The sequence below is a fragment of the Sycon ciliatum genome, chromosome 9 (genome assembly GCF_964019385.1).
Source record: "Sycon ciliatum chromosome 9, ocSycCili1.1, whole genome shotgun sequence".
In the NCBI taxonomy this organism is placed as follows: Eukaryota; Metazoa; Porifera; class Calcarea; order Leucosolenida; family Sycettidae; genus Sycon; species Sycon ciliatum.
The window spans coordinates 5,779,568-5,804,372 of NC_088651.1; the positions used below are offsets into that span (position 1 = coordinate 5,779,568).

Sequence of the window (24,805 nt, forward strand, 5' to 3'; positions counted from 1 at the left end):
TTCTACTTTTAGTAGTCCTCAGTGGTGTTGAGTTCATACCACACCAATTCTCTCTGCATACAAACCACAAAACTACCCAATAGAAGGGTACACAAGCATAATACAAATGAGATAATGCATGTAGCCTTGTTCTAAAATAGTTAGTGCATGGCAGGGAGGGCCTTATGGCTTGGTTGTGCCCTCCAGGTTAGCCCTCGGGCCTACGACCCTCGGGCTAACCTGTCGGGCTCTAACAAGCCATAAGGGCCCTCCCTGCCATGCACTACAAATGGACAGTATGTAGAATGTCACAGTGAAGACAAAGAGTATGTTATAGAGGTTGGACGTGTGCATGTCCACTATGTTTGTATACGGTATTAGTGCTGATTTGCGCCCGTATGTGCACAGGTACTGGCCAGGCCTGCCCCCCCCCCCCCCCCCATCCCCCCGGCCTTCAACAGCAAAGGCATATCAGCAGTAACCTTGCTATCCCTTTCAATCTCTCCCTCCCTCTCCCTCCCTCCCTCCCTCCCTCCCTCCCTCCCTCCCTCCCTCCCTCCCTCCCTCCCTCTCTCTCTCTCTCTCTCTCTCTCTCTCTCTCTCTCTCTCTCTCTCTCTCTCTCTCAGATTTCTTTCCCTAGCTGTGTTGCACTTACCACCCCAAGACCCAGATATAGTTCTGTACTCTACGAGGATTGTATTCTGGATGGAGTTAACAGTTTGTGCTGAGGACAGATTCAGTGTCAGTAACTCGCGGAAGGACAGGCGGTATGCGGATCTGGCCGATCAATGCCGAGCAAACGGGTGGCAGGTCGTTTCTTTTTCGGTTGAGGTAGGTGTGCGTGGTTTCATCCCGGACTCTCTTCGGAGGGCTCTGAAAGCGCTTGGGTTTTCTAATCGAATAGCGGCGTAGGTTGCATACATTACGGCCCTATGCCTACGGACCGCAGTCACCGCATACCGAACAAGTTCGGGCATGATCACGTTTTTTCTTCTGCCGACCGGATGCCTGTTCAGCGGTCTCTCGCTGTCCGTGCGTCTCTTTTCACGAAGTCGGCGAGTCTCCGAACGATGGGATATGTGCTCTGTTGTTTTTGGTGTTGGCGTATCCTTTCCCAAGCACAGCGACTCTCGAGGCGGCGGGACCTCTCTCCTCCCATCTTCTACTCTCTGTGTAGGCACGCCTTCCGACACCGTCTGCTCAGAGCTTCAATCCTGTCATTTTACTCTTCATCATAGTCCTCTGTTATTTGTTAATGATCTCAGCATTCTACTAATTATACAACGACCGCGCCGCCCATTAAAACACTGCAATATACATGATCCTTACATTCCCGCGGCCCGGCCCATTAGCAGCACAGCCACAATCACTCGAATGATAATGCGATAATGGGACACCGTATCCTTGTTGACCTAGGCAAAAAAGCATAGCGATGTTATAATATTTTTTCACTTCTCCGATTTTTTCAAAACATCACATGGTGTTCGTATCCGCACTATCACCCTGCATGCATTCCCCCGATACACTTCGCATCATACACATCCATCCAAGTTGCTTCAAGCCCTATTGGAATAAGGTGGCCAGCTGGCTTTGATGGTACGGTACGAGGCATGTACGGGATAGCGCTAGGCATGCCGACGTCGTCAGGCACAAACAAACAAACCAACACGGAATTAAAGCTGTGTGGACCCTGGCTAGCGCCAGACCTTACTTCAGTAACGTCTTTTGCATAGCTACGGGAAAAATAATCATGTTCCTCTTTTCTTTTGTTCATTTGACTTATGGGAAGGCTAGCCAAGCTTGCTTGGTGATGTCAACGCAAGTAAGCATAATACTAATGATTATTATAAAACACAATAAGCTGTCCTAGGCCAGTGCCTACTCAGAATGATGGCCTATAGGACGTAGAAGCTGATCAGTTACTAATGTTTACAAATGGTCAGATAGCAGCTGAAGAGTAAACACTGAGTGATCATCATCAAGGAGTGCAAAAATCATACTGCCATCCACCATCAACTGAGAGATAGGGGCTGGAATTGATGGCAACGGCAAGACTGAACACTGGCCTATACACGTAGTGCAGTCAACATACATGACACATTCCCCGAATACACCATCATCGCTATAGCACCAGCATGGCAGGATTATAGTGTTGGCCACAGCAACTGAAAACTGAAAGAACATTGGTACACCACCAGTCTCAGAGCGGTCCACTTTGATCTCAAACCATGATGGCATTCGCGGATTTTCCTCACTTACGTTCAACTTCATGATGGACCAATGTGTATCATTGGAGTCGCTCTTTGGTATCACAAACAGAGCGCGGTCACTGCTGCAAATCCTCTCCGGCAACTCTGGCATGCGGAGCGGATCCCATTTTACCCATACTGCAGCATCATGCCTGGTGTCCAATGAAAAAGCTTCTAAGAAATGGTTGCGCCAAATGCATACCACGAGAAGCTCTGACTGGGTGATAAATACCTTCACCCAATTATGAGTGAACCATGCAAATCCATGCATGGAGATAGCATCACATGGTATTTCTCTAGTACAACAGTTTCTCTGCAGATCAACAACATAGATCTTGGGGAAACTGGAAGGCAAGAAAATTCCGCAGTACATTTTTGCATCATGAAAACAAAAAGAACTCCAGCGCGAAAAGCTTGGGAGGCCAATGGGGTTGAATTTGGTCCATGCCTTCGCAGGATCCAAATGAAGACATTCCTTGAGAGGAAGAGTAGACCGGTAGATAACTAGTTCTTTCTCTTCCTGGCACACAATGTAAGCATCCCCATTGTGCATGGTGCAACGATGGATATCTTGCCCGCAACCAGGTAGAGGGCCATGACAAGACCACTGCAGAATATTAAAAAAAGAAAAAAAGAAAGAAAATTGGACTGAGCACATTTTCCAGCACAGCTCTGATCAAGATATGGCAGGCGGTTTCAGACAGGGTATGCTACTTGCAAAAAGCACCACTCCTCACTGCAAGTTGCAATCATACCCAATAGTGAAGAATATTGTGCATAGTGTCCTTTGCCCAAAGATAAATAGAGAGGGGAGCAGGCGAATGCTAGTTAGTAGGAGGAGCTGGGGGTGGAGGGGGGGGGGGGGGGGGAAGAAGAGGAGGAGGAGGAGGAGGGGAAGAAGAGGATGGCTATGTAGTGATATGGTTCACTGTTTCCACCGTGAGCATGACATGACATGGGCAGGTGACACTCGCATAGGCTTCTTTCCGTTCGGAAGTTTTCCCTTGCTGAATCATAATGTTGTATCCTGACCGCCTACATTTCATCGAAATAGGATTCGCTCCACGTCAAACGTTTCAAGGGGTACATGTGCCCCTTCCCCCCCCCCCCCCACACACACCTAAATCTGTCTCAGCATTACACAGCATTTACATCTGGTCTCTTCTTACCTGGGACTCTGGTTGCGGCCCGAGAGACAGCTCATCGTCAGCTCCCTGGATTTCTACTGCATGTCCAGTGTTGGCAGAGACACTGGTTGAAATGGCCTCTTCAGCATCTGCAACAATGGAGACAAAACAATAAATTGAAACAGAACGGCTGGAAAAAAGATTCAAGCCTGAAGCATTATTCTGCACTGTCATGATACACTAAATTCTGCTACAGCCGATAAGAAGGTTGTCGAAGCGTTGGTGTCACGCCCCTTGAAAATGAATACCGCAGGCCAAAGTGGTGACAAACAAAAGTCGCGTCACCAACGCTTTTTGAGTTTCCAATGGGCACCTTATCCCGTCGACTGGAGCTCGTGCAAGATGCGAGGACAAATTTCTGTTCTTGTCTTGAAGAGGTTGTCTTTTTCGCTGCAATTCTTTCCTACCCGAGAGATAGGAGTTCTGATTTTCGCTTCCCTCTGCAGATCTGGGTAAGTAAACGCCCCCAGAGATAATTGGTCTCAGAACCAAAAGAAATCAGTGATTCCCGCGATAGAAATAACAGAGACGCCATTCAAGGTTCTTGGCTGGAGACTAAAACCGAAAGACAGTGCAGACACACCATTGGCTAATACACAATTCACACGACAGGCACTTGCACGTTTTACAGGGAGTGATATACGAGAAAAGTGACTGTGTGGATTCACACAGCTGCACTCGACGACAGGCACGTTTGCATTTTTGAATGCTTCACCGACCAGTAGCCATGAGTATTTCAAATTTTCAAAACACGCATACAATAATAATTATGTTCTAAAGAGCCGCGTAAAAAATCAAGTCTTGTTTCGCGCTTTTTGGTGTGAATGTACTCGTGAAAGTGGGCCCCCAGCTCGCTCGCACTTTTCGGCCACTTTCAGCCACTTTTCTCGTTCACAGGTAAAATACCATTGCAACTTTCCGGTGCACGTGGATTTGCCTGTCTTGTGAATACCCTATAAACAAAAACCAGCTACTGTTTCTCCTCCACACCATGAAACTAGAAAACGCATGACAAGTTGGAAGAAAAAAGAAGATGGTCTTCAAACCTAAGCCTAGCATACACGCACGCACCCCTCCGCCTTACCCTCCCCCCCCCCCCCCCCCACACACACACGCGCATCCACGCATGCGCACATGCATGCACACGAACACCGACATGTACATAATGGCAAGTGCATGGTGATGGACCAAGGTTTCATCACAGCCATATTTGTGCACTTACGGTCAACGTGAGCAGCGGTCGAATTTGCCTTTCTTGCCACCACACCTAACACGACACAGAAAAAAGACCGGAAGGGGAAAGGAAAAGCATAATGTTACGACTGCAGGGTCACGTGTTCTCCTTACGTCTTAGACTCCGGAGGGATTCACAGAAGTATTCTTGCTATTCTATGCGCGGTACGACGCAATTTGCGACGCAGCGGCGCGATGTAAACTCACAAATTTCCATTCACAGAATAAGTCAGCGATGCGACGCCGCCTAGAGGACGTGCCTCAAAGCTCAATGCAAATGCGTACGTCACCATGGCATTTGTGTAGCCCGGTACAACATAGTATACAAATCTACAAGCAATCAACTGTCTTGAACCGTTTGTACAACTTTGCTGCAAAGAAGGTCCGAATTCTACATCGCATAGCATGTCCCGTCAGCCCAGCTCAACTTCTGAGAGCATCCGGTTGCGACGGTTGCGTGAGCTATGCGATGGGTGTGATTGGGGGATTTCCCGGTTTCGCGGCCGTCGCAACACACATCGCATCATAAAAAAATACTTCTGTGAACCCTGTGTAACAGCGAGTGACGTTGCTGGTGCTAAGATGCAAGATATTCAAAGTCAGAGATCTCAACCCCTTTTCTCTTCATCGTGTTTGATAGTGCAGTAAGGCATCCTTGATCAAACATACCCCATATTTCCCACCAAAAAACTTCACTTCAATGTTTCTTTCACTGTTCTGCTGCTGTACCAACACTTGAAACACATGAAAGAGTCTTCTTTGCTTTTCTACAACCTCCAATGCGAACACTCAACCGTCAGAACTACATGCACATGTACGTTACACAAAACATAGTGCGAGCAAACTGCTGTGTTTTCCATGGACTGTGTTGCTACTTCTACCCATGGCGTGATTTTATGCCTCTTTGCTTTTAACAAAACGTGTGGAGTGCGATACAAATCATTATTATTATTATTATTATTATTTGAAACTCGGATGTTGAGCCATAAATAAATGTGGAAGAGAAAAGGACATATGGATACGAGTTAAGAGTAACTCTCCATCACTGTAACATGATACTATATACAGTCAGAAAGTGCAATAACTAGGCACAAAACTGACAGAGTACTGAAACATTCGACGTCCTGACACCTAGCTTTAACACATCTCCGTAGCGCTAACCGACAGCCTTCCAACTTGGAAGGTTCAAGGTTATGGAAAAGACCAAAGAGGGGAAGGCAAGCGCAACGAAAACGAGCAAAAGCCACAGTCCCAACGGAACAAAGAATGTCGATTGTTACTGGACGATGACGAGACCAGTACGATATTTGACAAAGCGGTCTAACTACAATTCGAAGCAGCAAAGCAGCACACCACCCAACTTGGGTGGGTCATAAATATCAAAGATAAGTAAAGAAAGGGAAGCTTTGCGAAAACGAATTGTACAAGCCGAAAGCCAAACTCCTACAGTACTCCTCATGCATGACATTGTGATGGACTAGTTGACTACAAAACAAGTGGTTTCACACGACGTACGTTTCGCCGTATGGTTCGTGACGGCTCATCAGGTGTGCAATTTGAAACTCGGATGTTGAGCCATAAATAAATGTGGAAGAGAAAAGGACATATGGATACGAGTTAAGAGTAACTCTCCATCACTGTAACATGATACTATATACAGTCAGAAAGTGCAATAACTAGGCACAAAACTGACAGAGTACTGAAACATTCGACGTCCTGACACCTAGCTTTAACACATCTCCGTAGCGCTAACCGACAGCCTTCCAACTTGGAAGGTTCAAGGTTATGGAAAAGACCAAAGAGGGGAAGGCAAGCGCAACGAAAACGAGCAAAAGCCACAGTCCCAACGGAACAAAGAATGTCGATTGTTACTGGACGATGACGAGACCAGTACGATATTTGACAAAGCGGTCTAACTACAATTCGAAGCAGCAAAGCAGCACACCACCCAACTTGGGTGGGTCATAAATATCAAAGATAAGTAAAGAAAGGGAAGCTTTGCGAAAACGAATTGTACAAGCCGAAAGCCAAACTCCTACAGTACTCCTCATGCATGACATTGTGATGGACTAGCGCTACGGAGATGTGTTAAAGCTAGGTGTCAGGACGTCGAATGTTTCAGTACTCTGTCAGTTTTGTGCCTAGTTATTGCACTTTCTGACTGTATATAGTATCATGTTACAGTGATGGAGAGTTACTCTTAACTCGTATCCATATGTCCTTTTCTCTTCCACATTATTATTATTATTATTATTATTATTATTTGCTGAGTCTGCTGAGGTCTGAGGTAATACTGCACAATGGTAGGTACGAAGTGGAGTTGCCCTTGACTAGAAGTTTCATTGCAAAATGGCGAATCATCACGCAAAATAATCACCTGCAGTAGCACAATACGTGCACAGTATGCAGAGTTGCACATGTGACTGATCAGCGGTCCGCGTATTACGGTCTCTCTCGAACCAGCTGCGAACCACGATTGAAATTTTTTAGGGGGTGCTTTGGCAGCCAAAGCACTGCCTACGCCCCTGCCAGTCGATTTTCCTGTAATTTGCCATGCGGCATCAAAAACCCACTTCAGAGAAGTTTCAGTAGAAAAATCAGACGTTTTCCCCGGTTAGATTGTCCTAACTTCGATTTTCAGTGGATCAGCCATCGTGAAAATCGCCGCCATTATCACTCAGAGAGAAGACATCGCACTCCGAAGAAGAGGTGTTCACGCTGCGCCCGAGAGTGAAATATTGTGCTCTTTGACCCTCCATAGTTCCCCTGAGAGAGTGAATGGGACGTAGGTAGCTTGGAAATGGCTGTAGAACGTTTTTTCCTGGACGCAGCATTCAGCTATTTCAAATGTTTTCTTCAGCTTGATTTATTTTGAGAAAATGTTCTTCTTCACGGTTTCTGCACTGGACACGTTTGGGATCGAAAATTTCACCTGCGCAAAACTGGCTGTGCAGTTCACGCGCTGAGATCCCTATCGAAACATTGACAACAGGGCCCATAGACATAGTACACGCAACACAACACAAAACAAAAGTATTGAAACTCACCACCAAGAATCTCAGGCAGCGCTTTCAAACCTTCTCCGCCATCATCGAAGACGAGCTTGGTCACTGCAATCATTGCATGCTCAACGTTCGGTTGGTCAGCCACAGCTTCAGACAGCTCATCTCGGTCCATGGATGGAAATCTCTCGGAGAACTCTTCAACCAAGTGCTCCAGGTCATCAGGATTAAAACCTGGACAAGAATGCAAAGAGTTTCGGACCTTTTGCTCCCGAGGTAAATTGAAGCATATCAAGAAAGCCATTTGGTTGTGAAAACTACTTTGGGCTATGAAGAGAGTTTCCTAGAAAAGATAATTATGTGGACAAGCATCATGGACCGAAACATGCAGGCAGCAACCACTTTCCCAAACGACAGCCAGTCGTCTGTTGACTAGTGATGACCTCCCTATCATCATGTAACCAACGCTTACAGGTTACTACAGCTGCTATCCGTGTAATCCTACTGCAGCAATACGTCTTACCTTCACCACTGCATGCCGTGGGACGGAAATTGAGAACTACCGCTCCGTCCACAGTTGACACTTCGAGGATGTGCTGACCAGCGAGCAGGCTAGATCGATCCTTGCAGAACTCCCAGAGCTTGGCATGAGTCTGGGCAGACATCTGTACAAACACTGCTGTGCCTCCGCTCTCTCTGTGGACGCTGTCTGCGTGGATGCTCTGATCACCAAGGAGATTGCAGAGGTTACCTACGACTCTGTCAATGAAACTCGAGGCTCTGTGATTATACTCACAGTCGATGATGAACTTCACTATATACGAGCTCTCGTCTGTTTCAGAATAATAACAGTGAACACACACAAACACACACACACACACACACACACACACACACACACACACACACACACACACACACACACACACATACACACACATACAAACACACACTCTAACACACACACACACACATACGGTATATACATGAAAGGTGGCAAGCGGAGCTCCCAAAGCAGGGTGAGTTCTGTAAAATGACAAACAATCCGGCATCCGGCAGCTACCTTATCAAGCAATCACGCAATCATGCTAGCACAGTAATGCTGACCTTTAAACTTCAGTCGTTTGCTGTCACGAATAACCAGCCTAGTCACCGGGACTAGTTCATACTCAGTGATCTCTGTGATCACAGTGTTCTCGTCGATGAAGCCAGTATCCTTCAAGTACTGCTTGGTCTCTGAAATTCTGCTGCCGTCCCTGGTAGATCCAGTGCCCATACTGATGAAACAGGGGTGCTTACTTAACTCTGTTTGTATATCAGCTGGTGATTTTTCTGCGACAGACGAGAAACAGGCAAAATTGACAAACATGCCGAACACCGTGAAAGCCAGTTCAGATCAGTTTCACACGACGACTGAGAGGGATGGGTTTGAGCGCACCCATGCCAAGACAAGCCACCGGCCGCACTGAGAATACATTCGCGCCCAGCCTCAAGTTTCCATTCATCAGTGATTACAGTTTGGTCCATGACTATTTGCGTACAACAGGAACGCGTGTGGTGTCTTTCAGCTTGGTAGATCTCCCAACGATATGCTGGTATTGTCTTCATTCGCCAGTCCTGAGTGCCCCCCCCCCCCCCCCATCCTCCCGAGAGGTGTACAGAAAGGAGAAAAGAAGGTGGAGGCAAAGGGGATGTTGTGAATGTGATGTTGGTACGAGTGACGGTCAGTTTATGTAGCCGAATGTGATCTACTCAATCATCCAGTCAATGCTGTGTTTGTTTCATGGAGAGGAGTATGTGGAAGATACGGAGCAATGTATCAGGGACCGCTTTGAAGAGCATTGCAGAGAGTATGCGCACCCACAAAGCCCTGGGGAGAGCATCATCCATTGCACCAGCTGCTACAGCATGCAGCGGGGTGTTGGTGTTGGTTTTGGTGAGATAGTACCACACTTTAGATGGTGATATACTAGACAGGTACAATCTATTGCTCACCAACTTGGCCATCCGCCCGTGTCACCTGACCCTGGTACTGCAATTCCTGCGCCACACGGTCATCAGTGATGCTAGCGCTAGACGCCAAGCGATCGATTTCAGTCAACACTGCTTGTCGTTGTTCTGAGCAAGACCAAAGCAGAAGCGGGATGATGAAAACGGAACACATTCTAGTGAATAGTATATTGCACTGGGTAGAAATCACCTCGCACGCCAGTTTAAATGCGAGGCATGGCTTAGTGCACATGAAGTACTTGCAATGTACAAGAACAATGAGAGAGCAAAACCGACACTAACGGATGTCTCCAAGTGGGTAAATGCAATCAATGGGGCAACGTACATACTTCTACGTGTAGATTGAATACGCGTTTCATCAAAGCGATAAATAAAACAATTGATGCCAACATAATACAATGTAACAATCATGAAATGTAAAAAAAATTATAAAAATTAATGGACTCGGATGGAGAGCCAAGGATTAATTTATACTGGGTCCTTTCTCTTTTGCATAAGAATTAAAGTGATTCTTAAACGTTTTTCTTTCGATGGTCATCAGTGAACCTACATCGAATAGTGATGTATGGTGACGACAGTTTCAGAGTATTGTGTCGTGCTAGCCGTTTGTCACAGTTAAAGGTGCTGGAAGCTGCATGCAGTGTCACGGTGGTCTGTAGTCACCATGGTCACGGTGGTCTGTAGTTACCATGGTCACGGTGGTCTGTAGTCACCATGGTCACGGTGGTCTGTAGTTACCATGGTCACGGTGGTCTGTAGTCACCATGGTCACGGTGGTCTGTAGTTACAGGTTTTACTCTACATGGTATAATTATTATTTATTTACCTGTAAATCTGTAAATCGCTATCCGATGTAGGTTCACTGATGGCCATCGAAAGAAAAACGTTTACAAATTGAATTTTATACATGTTTGCATTTCATGATTGTTACATGGTGCTATGTTGGCATCATTAAATTTTGTTCTATTTATCGCATTCTTAAAACGCCTCTTTAAACATTACATCCTCCTTCTTTTTTCCATGATGACATTGGCTCACGATCCGAGTTCAAACGAGTCATCAGTAGATAATAGAGAGGTTAGGCTGCACCTAATTTTTGATGTGACCCTCGAAATTTGGAGTTTTACGCCAATCGAAGACCTGTTTGACCTAAAACTGCACGTCACGTCAAACAAATTACTAACGTGCAGCTTAATCTCTCTAATAGCCCTTCGCCTACCTTCTCCCATGTTCTGCATCCTCAGCAGATCAATGGTCACAGGCGAGGTTGGCTGTGGTAAGTGGATGGGTTTCTTTCTCCTGTCAAGGACGGTCTGTGACGTGCGCATTCGTGCCACATCCTCGGCAGTGTGGACCACCCGTTGACGTTCCGGTGATGAGAACTCTTTCATCAGGTCTAACACTTTATTGCAGTCTTTCTTGCATTCTGTAGAAACTGAACACCACATGCGCCAACACATGCGCCAACAAACATACGAGGACAACAAATTCAGTTGGTGACATGTTTGGCCAAGACCTCCAGCTTCTTCAGGCAGAATACAGGTAGAGATCTGTTATAGCGTTGGTGTTCAAAGAAGTGTGATTTGTTCACTATGGACGATTATCACCACATGCGGTTGGACAAGGTAGTACTTCAGAGTGTGTAAGTGATAACTTTACGACTTTGTAGTAAAGGCTATTGTATGGCATAGCCGATCTCTACCTGTATACAACACCACAGCACATGGCTACGCACTACAGCCACTGGTGTTTGGATATCCTGGGAATGGCCAACTCGCCAAGGGTCCTTGGAACCCAAAAGCTTCTGGGGTGTGGGCATCTTGCGTCCCACCCGGAGCCCATGCCTATTGCTCCCCACCCCAACGTATCCCACCCTAACGTGTCCCAACACACCGTCTCCTCTCCACCGTCCCCTGCGCAACTTCTGTCAGGTTCCACATGTCTTACCTGGAACAAAGGTATCCACTGACTGCATGTCATCTAGGAACTTTGAAAAGTTTGCTTCGGGTTCAGTGCTACGCACTATACTACAGAAGGTGTGGAACGTCTCAGCTGTACCCCTGCTCAGCATGTCTAGCAGTCGGTCATTGTGTTTGGCCGAATCATCTTCTACTCCCATCAATTCCTTCTTCTGCGTATCGGTGAGCAGGCCTTTGGACAGGCACGCTGTGCGGATTGTGCAACAGCTGAGCCTTGCTTGCAGGCGTGGAATCCACTCGCGGAACTCCGGGCTTGACCATGGCCCTGTGTTGCCTGCTTGACTCTGCAAAGTCAGCACACGATAGTCATACACACAATGAACTGAGCATGAAATACCTTCGGGCTGCCGAGTTGAATGGTGTTTGTTCGAGAAAGCCGCAACACTCCCTGCACCCTACATACCCAATCGAATCAGCGCACATCCGCCGAAATGCGAACGCGTTGGCGTATTACTAGAAAGGGATTTGTGCAAAAATTCACTTGAAATGTTGTTTCGTTCTAAAAAATCGCTTCAATACTGTCACCCTAGCTGGCATTTTGGTCTTCCTCATAGTCCTCTGTGAATCATCTCATCATTCTATTTATACAACAAAGTGGCATATTAAAACACTGCAACCTACCCGATCATTTCATTCCCGTACCATTAGCAGCACGCCCAAAACCATTTTAACGATAATGCGACGGCCCTATGCCTGCGGACCGCAGTCACCGCATACCGAACAAGTTCGGTTATGATCACGTCTTTTCTCCTGCCGACTGGATGCCTGTTCAGCGGTCTCTTGCTGTCTTTGCATATTTTTACGAAGTCGGCGAGTCTCCAAACGACGAGATACTTGCTCCATTGTTTCTGGTTGTCGGCTTAGCCTTTTGCAGGCACGGCGACTCTCGAGGGACCATCTTCTACTCTCCGTGTAGGCACTCCTGCCGACACCTTCTGCTCTGTGACATGCCCGGCCCATTAGCAGCACACCCAAAAAAGTGATAATGCGATAATACGACAGCGTCTACCACCTTGATGACCTAGGCAAAAACAGCATAGAGATGTTATAATTTTTTCATTCCTCCAGTTTTTTCAAGACATAATATGGGATTCGAACCCGCACTATCGCCCTACATGCATTTGCCTGATACACTTCGCATACATACACATTCTTCCAAGTTGCTTCACATTATGATCTTGCATTTGATGGTACGGTACGGGACATGTACGGGATAGCGCCAGGCACGCCGACGTCGTCAGGCACAAACAAACAAACGGAATTAAAGCTATGTGGACCCTGGCTAGCGCCAGACATTACTGAAGTAACGTCTTTTGCTTAGCTACGGGAATAACACTTTTAGAACCTGTGGTCTTCGGGGACCTCAATCGAATTATCATGGACGACAGTAACACTTATAAAATCTGTGGTCTTCGGGGACCTCAATCGAGTTATGCTGATCAAAAAGGCTGCAACACGTCATACAACCCTTTCTACCAAATGACAACAACCTCATGTCCTTGACTCTTTCAACACCAGTCTGTTCATTAATATGAACCGGCTGGTGATACTCACCACTTACGGATGCACCAGCAAGTAATTCAACTGCATTATCATCATGAAGAAACGCCTTGACCTCTTCAAAAGGGCAAAATATGATTCTGACATTACTGCCATCGTACCCAGCTCACTATTGTAGCAGGGATCGCGGCCTTGACTTACTGACCCCTAAGTGAGCCCAGACAAGCAACGTTATGCGAGTGTGTCACTATACTGTACATATGTAAATTTAGGTGCCAGGGACCTGACATGCAATAAAGGGGAAGTTAAGCCTTTAATTAATTTTCACCAGTTGTAGTCTTCGGGGTGCTGAGTCGAATGGTCTCGGTCCGAGGAAGCTGAGATGCTCCCTTCCTCCTTTGTTCCCAATTGAACTCGCGCACTTCCACCGAAACTGGGTGACTGCGCCCTACTAGATGGGGATTTGTATGCAAAATGTCACTAAAAGTGCCATTTCGTTCTTATAACAGCACGGATGACCGCGATTGGTCCATATGTTGTAGTCTTTTGGACGCTGAGTCGAATGGTTTTAGTCCGAAAAGGCTGCGATGTAGCGTGCTCCTGCGTACACCAGTCACCTGGTCACCACGCCAGCAGGCGACAAATTTCACACCAAGATTCAACTCGAAAGGTTAAAAGGTTCAACGCGAGTGACAGAAAGTCGCCCCAACATGCTGTGAGTTATAGCCTGCAGGCACGGTGACCAGGTGACTGGTGCTGGGTGATGGTAATGGGTTCCTGGTGAACTGGGCTGGTTTGACTTCGACTTACTCTAGTTGCTGCATCTTCACTGCCTGTATTAGAGAGGACAAAGAGAACAGTAAATAGCCAAAGCGTTTTACTTCCTCACAAAAGTGCCTGCATGTACACACACGCACACACGCTCACACACGCACACACACACACACACACACACACACACACACACACACACACATCATGACAAACACATTTGCACAACTTCAGTGCAGGTTGGTGCCATCAATATGCACTGTACAGATATGGAGCAAAGCGACTCAAGGACATGCAGTATTGGCTGTACATGTACAGGCAAGCATGTAGGCCGTGTGTAGCCAGCGTAGTCCAGTCAGCGCACTAGAAAATGGCCGTCATACGTACTACATAGTCTTAACAGGCAAAATGGCAACTATGAGGTTGCCGGTGGTACATGGTCACCACACTACAGATGTGCTCTAGCACATAGTCACCACACCTCAGACGTGCTTGATGTGGTCAAGCATAGAGTCGCCACACCACAGATGGTCGAGCCCCCCCCCGTGTACAATTCTGTTGGTATCTCTCTGCCACCTGACTGATAAAGTTGCTACTTACCTGCAACGAAGCTATACACTGACTGCATGTCATCTAGGAACTTTGAAACATTTGCTTTAGGTTCGATGCTACGCACAATATTGCAGAAGGTGAGGAAGGTCTCAGCTGTACCCCTCCTCAGAATATCTAGCAGTCGGTCATTGTGTTTGGCAGAATCTTTTATCGTCATCAATTCCTTCTTCTGCGCTTCGGAGATCAACCGCTTGGCACAGCATTCCACTCGAAGTTCACCGCAGCTGAGCGTTGCTTGGAGGTGTGGGATCCACCCGCGGAACATCCGGCTTGACCATGGCCATGTTTTGCTCGTGTGACTCTGCAATAACAACATACAGAGTGTATACAGTACACCTTGGCAGATAATGCTAGAAAAATGGCAGATTCTGCTCCAAAAGCAGTGAAAGTGGCAGAACCATACAAACCTTATGGCAGGCACTTCCTTGAATTCTGCTCCACGTCTTTATCCACATACCAAACATGCATGAAACCGCGCAGAAAAAGTAAAAGTACCAAATTTTGAAAACGTTCTGCCGCCAGCGGCTAGCATATCGTGAGGTTAGCATCACAGAAGCTGCCAGCACGTTACAACTAGGGAGTCGTAAAATACCGGTATTTTATGACTCCCTGGTTAAGACTCGTTCTTAGCAGCACACCTCGTGCCATGCAAGTTCTGTTCTTTTTTTGCACTGAGATCTGTGCTGTGTTGATCAAGCATTCATTGGGGGACGGGACAGCCGTGGCTAGCTGCAGCAGATGTAAAAGCACGCGCACATTACTTGCACTTGGCCACTGTGTGTGTGTGTGTGTGTGTGTGTGTGTGTGTGTGTGTGTGTGTGTGTGTGTGTGTGTGTGCGTGTGAGTGTGTGTGTGTGTATATTTGTATGTGTGAGTGTGTGTGTGTGTGTGTGTGTGTAAGAATTTCAGAATTACGCAAAGCAATGACGTGTGGATAATTCATACCTCTGCTGCAGCCATAACTGCGACAACAAAAGTAACGGACGTCAGTCACCACCTGTTGATGCATGTGCACGCAACAAACCGCACCAAAATAAACCTGGAACATCATGAGTGATATAGAAATGGAAAACATTCTTTAGAACAAACATTTCCGAGACAGCGGCTATATTATAGCAACAAGGAGAACACGTTTCACTGTAATACCCTACTAATACCAGTAGTGTAGGATGTGTTTTGGTTTGGGAAGGGGGGGGGGGGCATTGGTTCACATTTTACTGTTATGCATGTCGACATAATTATAGGAAATGCTTAGAGCGAAACTTGTCCTCCTTGTTGCTATATTCTTTAGAACGTTTTCAGCGGGTGCAGATTCAAAAGAAACGATAATTTTAAAAGCATTTCACACTTTTGTAGAAGTGTGGGCAAGGCTCCAAGAGTGGGCTCTGTGCGTTGACAAAGGTACATCACCCCCAAGAGTAGGCAACTCCCGCATACAGTGTTGTTTCGACAGAATTTCAAGTTGACGGCATTGTTTTGATGCAATGCTCCTCTTGCCCGAGTGATTTACAGCGTTTCTATTGCTTGTCAACGCATCACGTGTGCTTCCTTGCGCTATTTTGTACTGGCTGAAGTCCAAGATATGTCTGATAATACGCGCACATTGCATCATATGACATCAACTTGAGGAAGTTGGCTGCTCCCACGTGTCCAGAGCCGGAGAAGCATGTGGAGCCCTCCGCTCACCAAATGTGCAAGGAAGCATCACTCCACTTTGCACGTGTATCGGGGAGTCCGAATCAAGGAGCTGAAAGTAGCGCCAGGGTTCATGCCCTCTGGCCTTCTGATGGGTTATTCGACCATGGATGGTGAAATAGAAATGCGAACCTGCCTTTGAGTCACGGGTCGCATTTTTTGGCCACGACTGTACTGGTACTTCGAAGTTAGTCCTTAATTATATTCCACGCACGTCGTGCATAGAGCACTGATCAGTAGTCAACGTTCTTCTGTGTAATTCAGGTAGGACTTTTAATATGCAGGTATGTTGGTACTATACTGTCGTGTACGTGGAAATCCGCTCGCATGTCTAGCGGCCCCAGAGCACTGGCCATGCAGCCGTGGGTAAGCAGTACATGCATGACCTGATGACATTATGCGCTGCAGCGCGCTAGTCGCATCGGATCTACTTGCACTGACGGTTCTGTACGCGCTGAGTGCGCCAGCCCCGGTCTATCGACTGGATTTCCATGTCCACGACAGTACATGCACTATCAATTTGACCCGGTTTCAATAGATCTCCTGTATGTACCGTGTTTTGAATTCCCCGCGTCCTTTGGTGTGAACAACATTGCGAACAAAGTACGAATGACTGTAACCAGGTTTTATTTTATCTTATTTTTCATTTCGGCCAGTCGGCAACTATACTTCTTCTTCTTCTTCATCTTGGGGGTTAGTTAAACAAGGGGAAATAGCCATGTAGGAGCGTGAGCCCGCCGTTCGGCACCAGGACTTGCCGCTCGCTCGACTCGACTCTACTGAGTGAAGATAACCCACACCAATTAACCGTGCTTTACGCGCAGTCGCAGTACACAGGCACATAGGCTTCGGGCGCTTTCGATTGCACATTTGGGCCCAGGTTTTGAAATTCTGGAATGAACAGAACGAACGGATTGCAGCCATGTAAACGAACGACTACACATAAAAATCGTAAATGGGGATCACGTGGGATTCTGTGCACCCTCGCGCGCGCACGTGGACCTAGCATGGCGTTAACGTTGAGTGCGTCAATTCTGGAATTAGCAATTCTGAAATTAGCAATTCCGCCATTTCTTCAGAATTGACTGAATTGACTGAATTGGAATTGACGACGGAATGTGTGTAATCGAACTGTGCATCCACTGTACTGACCCTCCAGGAAATCGCGATTCCACGGATGCAACAAATTTCGCGATTTTCGCCCAAACCCGCGATTCTCAGCAAAATCCGCGATTTCCCACGTTTTTTGTTGTTTTCTGCACTATATCTCACTTTTTTATGCACTTTTCACGCAGTGCTTTCCATGATCCTGTAGGTTATTTGCACAGTACGACTCGGACTACTCCCGAGTAGATATACGACGCAACAAATTTCGTGATTTGGCCCAAATCCGCAATTTTCTGTGAATAATTCCACAAATTCCTGGCAAGTTCTGCATCATTCCGCACTTTTCGTCGCAGTTTTTGTTGTTTTCTGCCGCAATTTCTTGCGCAAGTTTTCGAGAGTTTTTTCCGCAAATTCCCGCAGGGACAGACTGTAATTAATTCTAGAATTCACCGAAATGTGTGTAATCGAACGCGCCCATCGGGTTGTTGAGACTGACGCTGACAGTAGCATGAGCCATGCATACCTGTTACCGATGCCCTGCGGCCTGTTCAGGAAACGAGAACGAACGACAATACCCAAGAACTGAACAACACTGGCTAACCACTTACCCAGAATGATCACTTGAACACCATGACAAATGGGGACGATGAACAGTCGAGCGGCGAGCGCTCCTGCAGCCTGGAGTCACGGTTTGCTTGAATCCTGGACACGACTTGGAACGTCGTGGGCGGATAGGCTGTACATGTAGATCAACGCCAACGGTGTACCGGTTCTCGACGTCGTGATGGTATGTAGCAGTCGAATAGAGCCTCCGAGGCACCAGGAAACTTCAATGAAAACCTACACAGATTCTTACATAGCCTGCACCCCAACAAACTTCGACACGAAGCAGCAAAACTAACACCACCTCGCTGCCTACAACAACTCTTCTATAACAGTATAAGTACAGTCATGTATAAGCTGCCTGTAGCATGAAAACTGAAGAAAGTACAGCTAGCGCTACACTCAGCCGGCCGGCGGCAGTGCAATATTAATTAATTTTCACCACGAAGCTCCAGTGCGGAAACAGTGCTCGTTTCGCCGAGGCGAGCAGCAACAACAGCGAGGGTGGGTAGATCTACGTGTCGCGTTTCGTGGATTTAGTAATATTATAATCTATTATACACTCGGTTCCTTGTTATAATCAGGGAGTAGTAAAATACGTATCTAATACCGGTATTGACTGAGTACGAGGTTTTTATTTCCTATACTGACCAAGTACGAAGTCAATATTAGATTTATCACGACAAACAGTCCGTATTTCAAATTCCAGAACGATAACCTCATGAATCCCGGTTTTATGATGGCACAACCGTTGCACCACCACCTACTCATGCAGTGACAATGCTGCACACTAGGCACCGTTCAACTGCGCAACCCCTTATAGCAGTCAAATTATTTAAGCAGTCAATATCCCTAAGGAGTGAAATATGCAGGAATATTTGACTGCTTAGGTATGGCAAAAATCTACATGTATGTGAGTCAATACTAAGGGAGTGATAGATTTTACTACTCCCTGGTTATTATCTTATTATTATTATTATTATGCACGAGAACTCGCTCATTTCATGCATTTTGAGTTGCGATATTACTTACTTGAGAAGTACTAGTATTAGCAACTTCTGAGCTTTTTCTGAAAAATTAATATGGATGCGATTTCAGCAACTTTCATTTGTTTTGGCACCGTTGCGAATTTGCGATAAGGATTTTTTTGGCATCTTTGGGAAAGGGCTACTCGCGGGACTGTACCGTCGCGGGACTGTACCGTCGCGGGACTGTACCGTCGCGGGACTGTACCGTCGCGTCGCGGGACTGTACCGTCGCGGGACTGTACCGTCGCTGGACTGTACGGTACCCATGTACCGTCGCAGCAAATACTTGTAGATCTACGGAGTACAGTCGACTCCTGATAATGTGTAACAAACACAAGTGATCAGGAGAATTAGTTCTTTATAGGCGAAGTTCGTTATAAATAAAATTTAATGCACTCACGTCATTTAATATGCAAGCAGCCAGTCATATACTTGTATATCATGACTGGCAAGTGGCCCATGACAGACTGTACATGTACTACTAGTAATCTATGAGCACACTTGCTTTGCAGCCCTACAAGATTTGGTTCGTTATAAGCGAAAACTGTTCGCCATAAAGGGTCAATTTTGTATGGGTTCAAACAGGGGTATACAAACCGCACCCGGGTACGTAGAACTACGTATGGACAATGGTTCGCTTTTATCACGAAATTCGCTATATGTGAGTTCGTTATAAGTGGAGTCGACTGTCTTGTGCTTTAGTCTTTGACTCTTGGGATCGCACAAACCTAGCCATCATACTGTCGCACCGTGGACATGGAAATCCGGTCGCACGTCTAGCGGCCCCAGGCCAGGGCGCTGGTCATGCAGCCGTGGATAACGTGGACATGCATTATGCGCAGCAGCGCGCTGGTCGCATCGGATCAACATGACTTTGTGCACTGCACGCAGCGTTCTGCACACACTGAGCCTGAGGGCGCCGGCCCCGGTGGATTTCCATGTCCGCTACAGTCTTGAAAGTGATGACGTCAAAAACGCCCAGGGAGTAGTAAGTTGACATCAGATTTCTATTTTGGATCCACTAAGGTGTGACTTTGCTATTGCCTCAGTATGTGGGTGCATAGCAACCCACTCATGTCGTATGCATGTGTGACTTTTACTTTGCCACCAGGCGTCACCATGGTCACCTGCAGGCCTGGTCACTCCGCCAAATCAGTCAGTTTCACTGGCTACATCACCTTGCTGTGAGTAAGACCGCTTGAAATATGCTTGGATCCATACAAAAACTGGATCCAAGTGGATCCAGTTTTTGAATTTTTGAAATTGTTGCTATGCTGTGACGTAGCACTTTCAAGCCCTAGGAATGACCATGATGACGGGGGACAGATTTACCGGCCGTCTCATATCCAGAACACTCGGGCTGCAACCGTAAACACATTCCTTGCTGTAGTCTAGACCTTGCCCGACCGTGGTGAGCAACTGTAAGGCGCTCTTTCGCCAAAGAAGTATCTGAGCTGAGTTTGTGTGCGCGATCACGGCCATCGTGATACGGAGCGCTAGCGAGGCTTGCTTTTTACTTGAGTGCAGTGTTCTTTCTCCAAGCGCAGTTTCGTCTCCGTCTTTCATGAGGTGAGTTTCTATGGCCCCTCCTCCGACTGTCGTCGGCAAAGATGACTGTATGCCCTGTGTTGCATAAGTGCCGCCCTTGCTTACCGTGACATACGTTTGTGCTACCCCTATTCCTCTGTTTGCGGCGCTTCCTTCTCTGTCCTGAACCTTCTCCCAAATCTCAGACTGTCTTGTTTGGGCGGCACGTCGCTCATGCAACAACAGCATTGATCTTATCTTCGGACCTTGTTCAGGCTCTCGAACTCAATTTTGGCTATGCTTGTGTGCTCACAGAATTGGACAGGACGATTCAACACACAAGGCCACAAAATGTGATGAGATGAGGGTTCCGGTGCTCGTGGATTTAATTCGGAATGCAATTTATTTCGTCGCCGCACTGAATCCGTGGATCGTGAAGGCGAACAGGCGCTGACCGGGCTGCTGAAACTCTAGCACGTCGTTACGTGAATCGTATCGGCCGACAGAGAGAACACCGTCACGGACAGCCACGAAGCCGGGCAGCCGCGTTCCACTACAGTGAACAGCGAGCAGAGCTTTGCGGATGCGTCTCTTTTCCGGGTTTTTTTTCGGCGGATTTCGGTGAGTGTGTTTGTAATTACGTATCAATTACATACTAGTACTGCTGTTTACCATGGTTTACTAGTAAAGGCGAAGCACTGTTCCGCACAGTCCGTGGCAAGAGTTACTACAGTGCATTTCAAAACTATAGACGCGTAGGGTTTTTGAAATATTTCAAATTTGGCTGAAACTTTTTCAGAATAGTTTTCGGAATATTGCTCAGGACCGCTCCACAATTACTCTCATATAGTTTCTAAACGATTGGATAACAGACGCCCAATTTGGAAAAATTTATGCACAAAGTGATCACAGATTTTATGTGGTATAGATGCTGGCATAACGGTTTTTGCCTAGGTACGCGTCTATAGTTTTGAAATGGACTGTAAGCGCTGCAAATGAAGAAAACCCCGAAGTGATAGCTCTGCTGCTACACGTGGTCTCCGCCTGTGCGCCTTATTTTTACATTATCACATGTCATGATATTTCAAATCTTCCACTAGGATTTCACATTGGCTGAATGAGATACCACGATGTCGAGTTCTGTATCAAGATGTACACAGCAGTGAGTAGAGGCGACGGTTTCAAATAGGACATAGGTTGCAAGCCGGAACGGTCTCAATATTCACTTTCTCTCTTGGTATTTTGATTAGAAAACGTATGTGACAGTGAGACTACGATGTTTTACTCAGCGCCAAAATTCCATCGCTCTGCGATGACCAGAAGCGCCATACCAAGCATTTGAGTTTTTGACGTGTTGCTTCCCACTGCGACTTGAGTTTTACGACTTTCGAAAAATCAACTTCTTGTCGCAGGTAAACAGCGGCTTGCCTCTCGCCAATAAAGCACCGCATGCCAATGAAAACTAATGGAAGCACACACAAGGTTTATTGTTACTCTGTACTGGCCGTCGTGGAGCGATAGCAATTACCGTATTTTCTCCAATAAGAGCCCGGGGTTCTTATTTTTTCAGTGACAGCTCTACCCGTGCTACTATTAGAGACTGGGCTATTATTGGAGACTGGGCTATTATTGGAGACTGGGCTCTTATTTTTTCAATTGTCAACTATCAAGCCAACTCCAGTCTATACAGGCATAAATTGACCATATCAAGACAGATTTTTCAACCCTAAACTCAGGAATATTGTCAAAACAGATGTTTCACAATAGCATTGGCGCCAGGAAGGAAGCAGTAGACTGAAAAGCTCCTTACAAATATGTTCTTGGCATATTGTACTGCTGTTTTATATGCAGTCAATGTACTCCTACTTGTTGCATACTCCAATTGTGACCCGTGCTACTAATAGAGACTATGCTCTTATTATTTCAAACCACCCTCACCCGGCCGGGTCATTATTGGAGACTGGGCTATTATTAGAGACCTGGGCTTTTATTAGAGAAAATACGGTACCTAATTTCAGACCCAGAGCGAATTTGACGTGCACTCTAAAACATGTCCGGTTTGGAGCCACCTCTGATTTGAACTTTTTTGAAGCGAAAAATTGGGCAACTTGGAGGCAATGGGTCAACACAAAGGAGTGGCTCAGTTCGATTGACTCTGGCCCCAGAGCAAACTTCAACATGCCAGTTTCCTTCCACAAACATATTTCGAGTAAAAAAAATCGACGCTGATGATCGGTTTGGGTCTATACAAATTTGGCTGTCAAGCCGTTCCGGTATCGAGCCGTCGCCTCTACACAGCAGTGAGTACCATACGCCCCAACATGTACGCGTAGGCTGGGTTTGGATCACTGAAGAGGTCACACGACTAGTGCGCATCAGCCTTCAGCACAAACCAAGAACGAGTCGTGCAGGATTTGAGCGGATTGGAATGACCAAACGCCCATAGCCAACTGACTCTAATCGATTTGTTATGACAGCTACTCACATACTGCAAACCAGCGGGCACCATTAACCATTTAACTACCCATCATTTTCGCAATTGAGTCAATTCACAGTCTACAAAAATACGACTTTTGTTATATCATTACTTTTCTTTGGCCATTTCCCACAAACAACCACTCTCTGAAAAGCTAATGGTGGCAGCTACGCACTCATAGAAACTACAGCACCAAGCGCCATTCGTGTGTGCAGCGCCATGATGAAGAAGACATTTTCAAACTCAAACAAATATGCGCAGCGCGATCTGTCACGAGTGGCTCACTGATTTGTAAAATCGTGGCTGATAGAAACCAGACGAAGTTCTGGTGCAAATACTTAAAACCCGAAGGTTTTCCAGCCACAAAATGCATAGGTAAGCGAGAAGATATCAGAGTTATTCTCAGCATGACGGCGACTCAAAATGTTTGAATGCGCATTTTTGGTTGCGCACTAGCCTCGAGCTTCGTCGTGCGCCAATTATGCACCAAGGAGTGAACGCGATAGTTGCAGTCGATAGTCAAGGTCTTTCTGAAGACGTAGAGCCCTCATTTGTAATAATCCGACAATATTTGAGCGTGTGACGAAATAATTCGTGATCGCCTATTGCATCGATCCGCGTGGATTGATATTTGAATGGCTGGTAGCAAGAGTAGATAAACAAGAGTGTGCAACTCCGGATCTCTCCTGCACAATCTGCAGATACCCCCGCCCACGGCGGAATTTTTTGTTGACGTCACCTTTTTTCAGAGAAACGCGCAGTTTGCCGCAGAGCAGTGTGAGAGCACGTGCTGGGCACCGACCTTGTAGTGTAAAGCCCGGCCAAGAGCACGAGGGAAAACTTTCCGAAAGACTCGCAGCGCGTGCGTCGTCGAAAAGATTACGTCAACAAAATATTCCGCCGTGGGCCAACCCATCCGCGAGTTGCACACTCTTGTTTATCTACTCTTGCTGGTAGTGAGAGGATTAAATCACAAATTTTGTCATCTGGAAATGTTGGTGATGGGTGGGAAAATCGCAAGTCAGCAAGTCAGCACGAAGGGTTGAGGTGTAGTAGATAAGCATACTTGTACTTACTACTTACGCAAGTATGAAAATTGAAATTGACTTCAATCGCACTTCTTTTCAGATGAAAATACACTCGTACCTCGTTAATCCGGGACTGAGCACAGCCCGTACCTTTGAAATGTTCATTTCTCCAAACCACATACATTTTGATGGGGAAAGGCCATAGATGTGGCAAAGTGACAAAAGAGTAATAATACTTGCACTGGAACTTGCCCAAAGGGTGACTGGTAGACCGAGGTGCTCGTAATTCCGGTAACATACACATCGAATGAAATAGGGGAAAGGTGCAAGTGTGAGGAAACCTACCGAGCATGAACTTACCTAAACTTTGTCATTTCACCTGCTGGCCAGTACGTCTCACTCTTTTTCTTACTCCTGCTGTCACACCTTCATGATGTGTTTTGGACAACAGTACTATGTGAGGAGGACAGTATGCCCGTTGGCTGGGTATACGCTATGCTTCTTTCTGCAGATCCTTTTGGGATCTCCGAGTTTTGGACTAAACCACAGAAAAGACATTTTCCGAGTCCAACCCCTCCCTCACTCCCCCTCCCTCCCCCTCCCTGGAGGCATCATCAATGCATCCCGTTGATGTCTATTGGAATGACATCTCCTGTGCTTGCTGGAGCTAAATGATACTGCTGCCGCTGATGGCAGTGGCGGCGGCAGCAATGATGGCAGCCATTATGTTCATGCATGCGCCGTGTGTTAGTATATTTGTGCTGGTTTGCGCTTGTGTGTACACACGGGTATTGACCAGGCCTGCCCCTGGCCTTCAC

General features: G+C 46.6%; 2 protein-coding genes across 5 annotated transcripts in view; one reads left to right on the forward strand and one right to left on the reverse strand.

Moving 5' to 3' along the window:
* Positions 1-1,653: 1,653 nt before the first annotated feature.
* LOC135824799 (uncharacterized) lies at positions 1,654-18,367 on the reverse strand. 3 transcript variants are annotated; one of them, XM_065337508.1, is made up of 13 exons: positions 17,934-18,367; positions 15,469-15,520; positions 14,512-14,824; positions 13,951-13,973; positions 11,609-11,924; positions 10,881-11,096; positions 9,647-9,769; positions 8,759-8,983; positions 8,175-8,483; positions 7,697-7,885; positions 4,639-4,683; positions 3,399-3,505; positions 1,654-2,836 (listed from the first exon to the last, which is right to left on the reverse strand). In XM_065337508.1, exons 2-13 carry the CDS (start codon positions 15,481-15,483, stop codon positions 1,910-1,912), a joined length of 2,808 nt encoding a protein of 935 aa, XP_065193580.1. In that variant the 5' UTR covers positions 15,484-15,520; positions 17,934-18,367; the 3' UTR covers positions 1,654-1,909. The 3 variants fall into 3 exon arrangements, with proteins under 3 accessions (XP_065193580.1, XP_065193581.1, XP_065193582.1); XM_065337509.1 differs by having other exon boundaries at positions 15,469-15,562; XM_065337510.1 differs by lacking the exons at positions 13,951-13,973; positions 14,512-14,824; positions 15,469-15,520; positions 17,934-18,367 and adding an exon at positions 12,262-12,652.
* Positions 18,368-20,347: 1,980 nt separating this feature from the next.
* LOC135824467 (uncharacterized) overlaps positions 20,348-24,805 on the forward strand; it is a 9,499-nt gene continuing 5,041 nt past the window's right edge. For both annotated transcript variants that reach the window (XR_010554857.1, XM_065337203.1), the window contains exons 1-2: positions 20,348-20,525; positions 20,799-21,104. The gene's annotated coding sequence lies outside the window, so the exon portion shown is untranslated. The remainder of the gene's footprint in view (positions 20,526-20,798; positions 21,105-24,805) is intronic.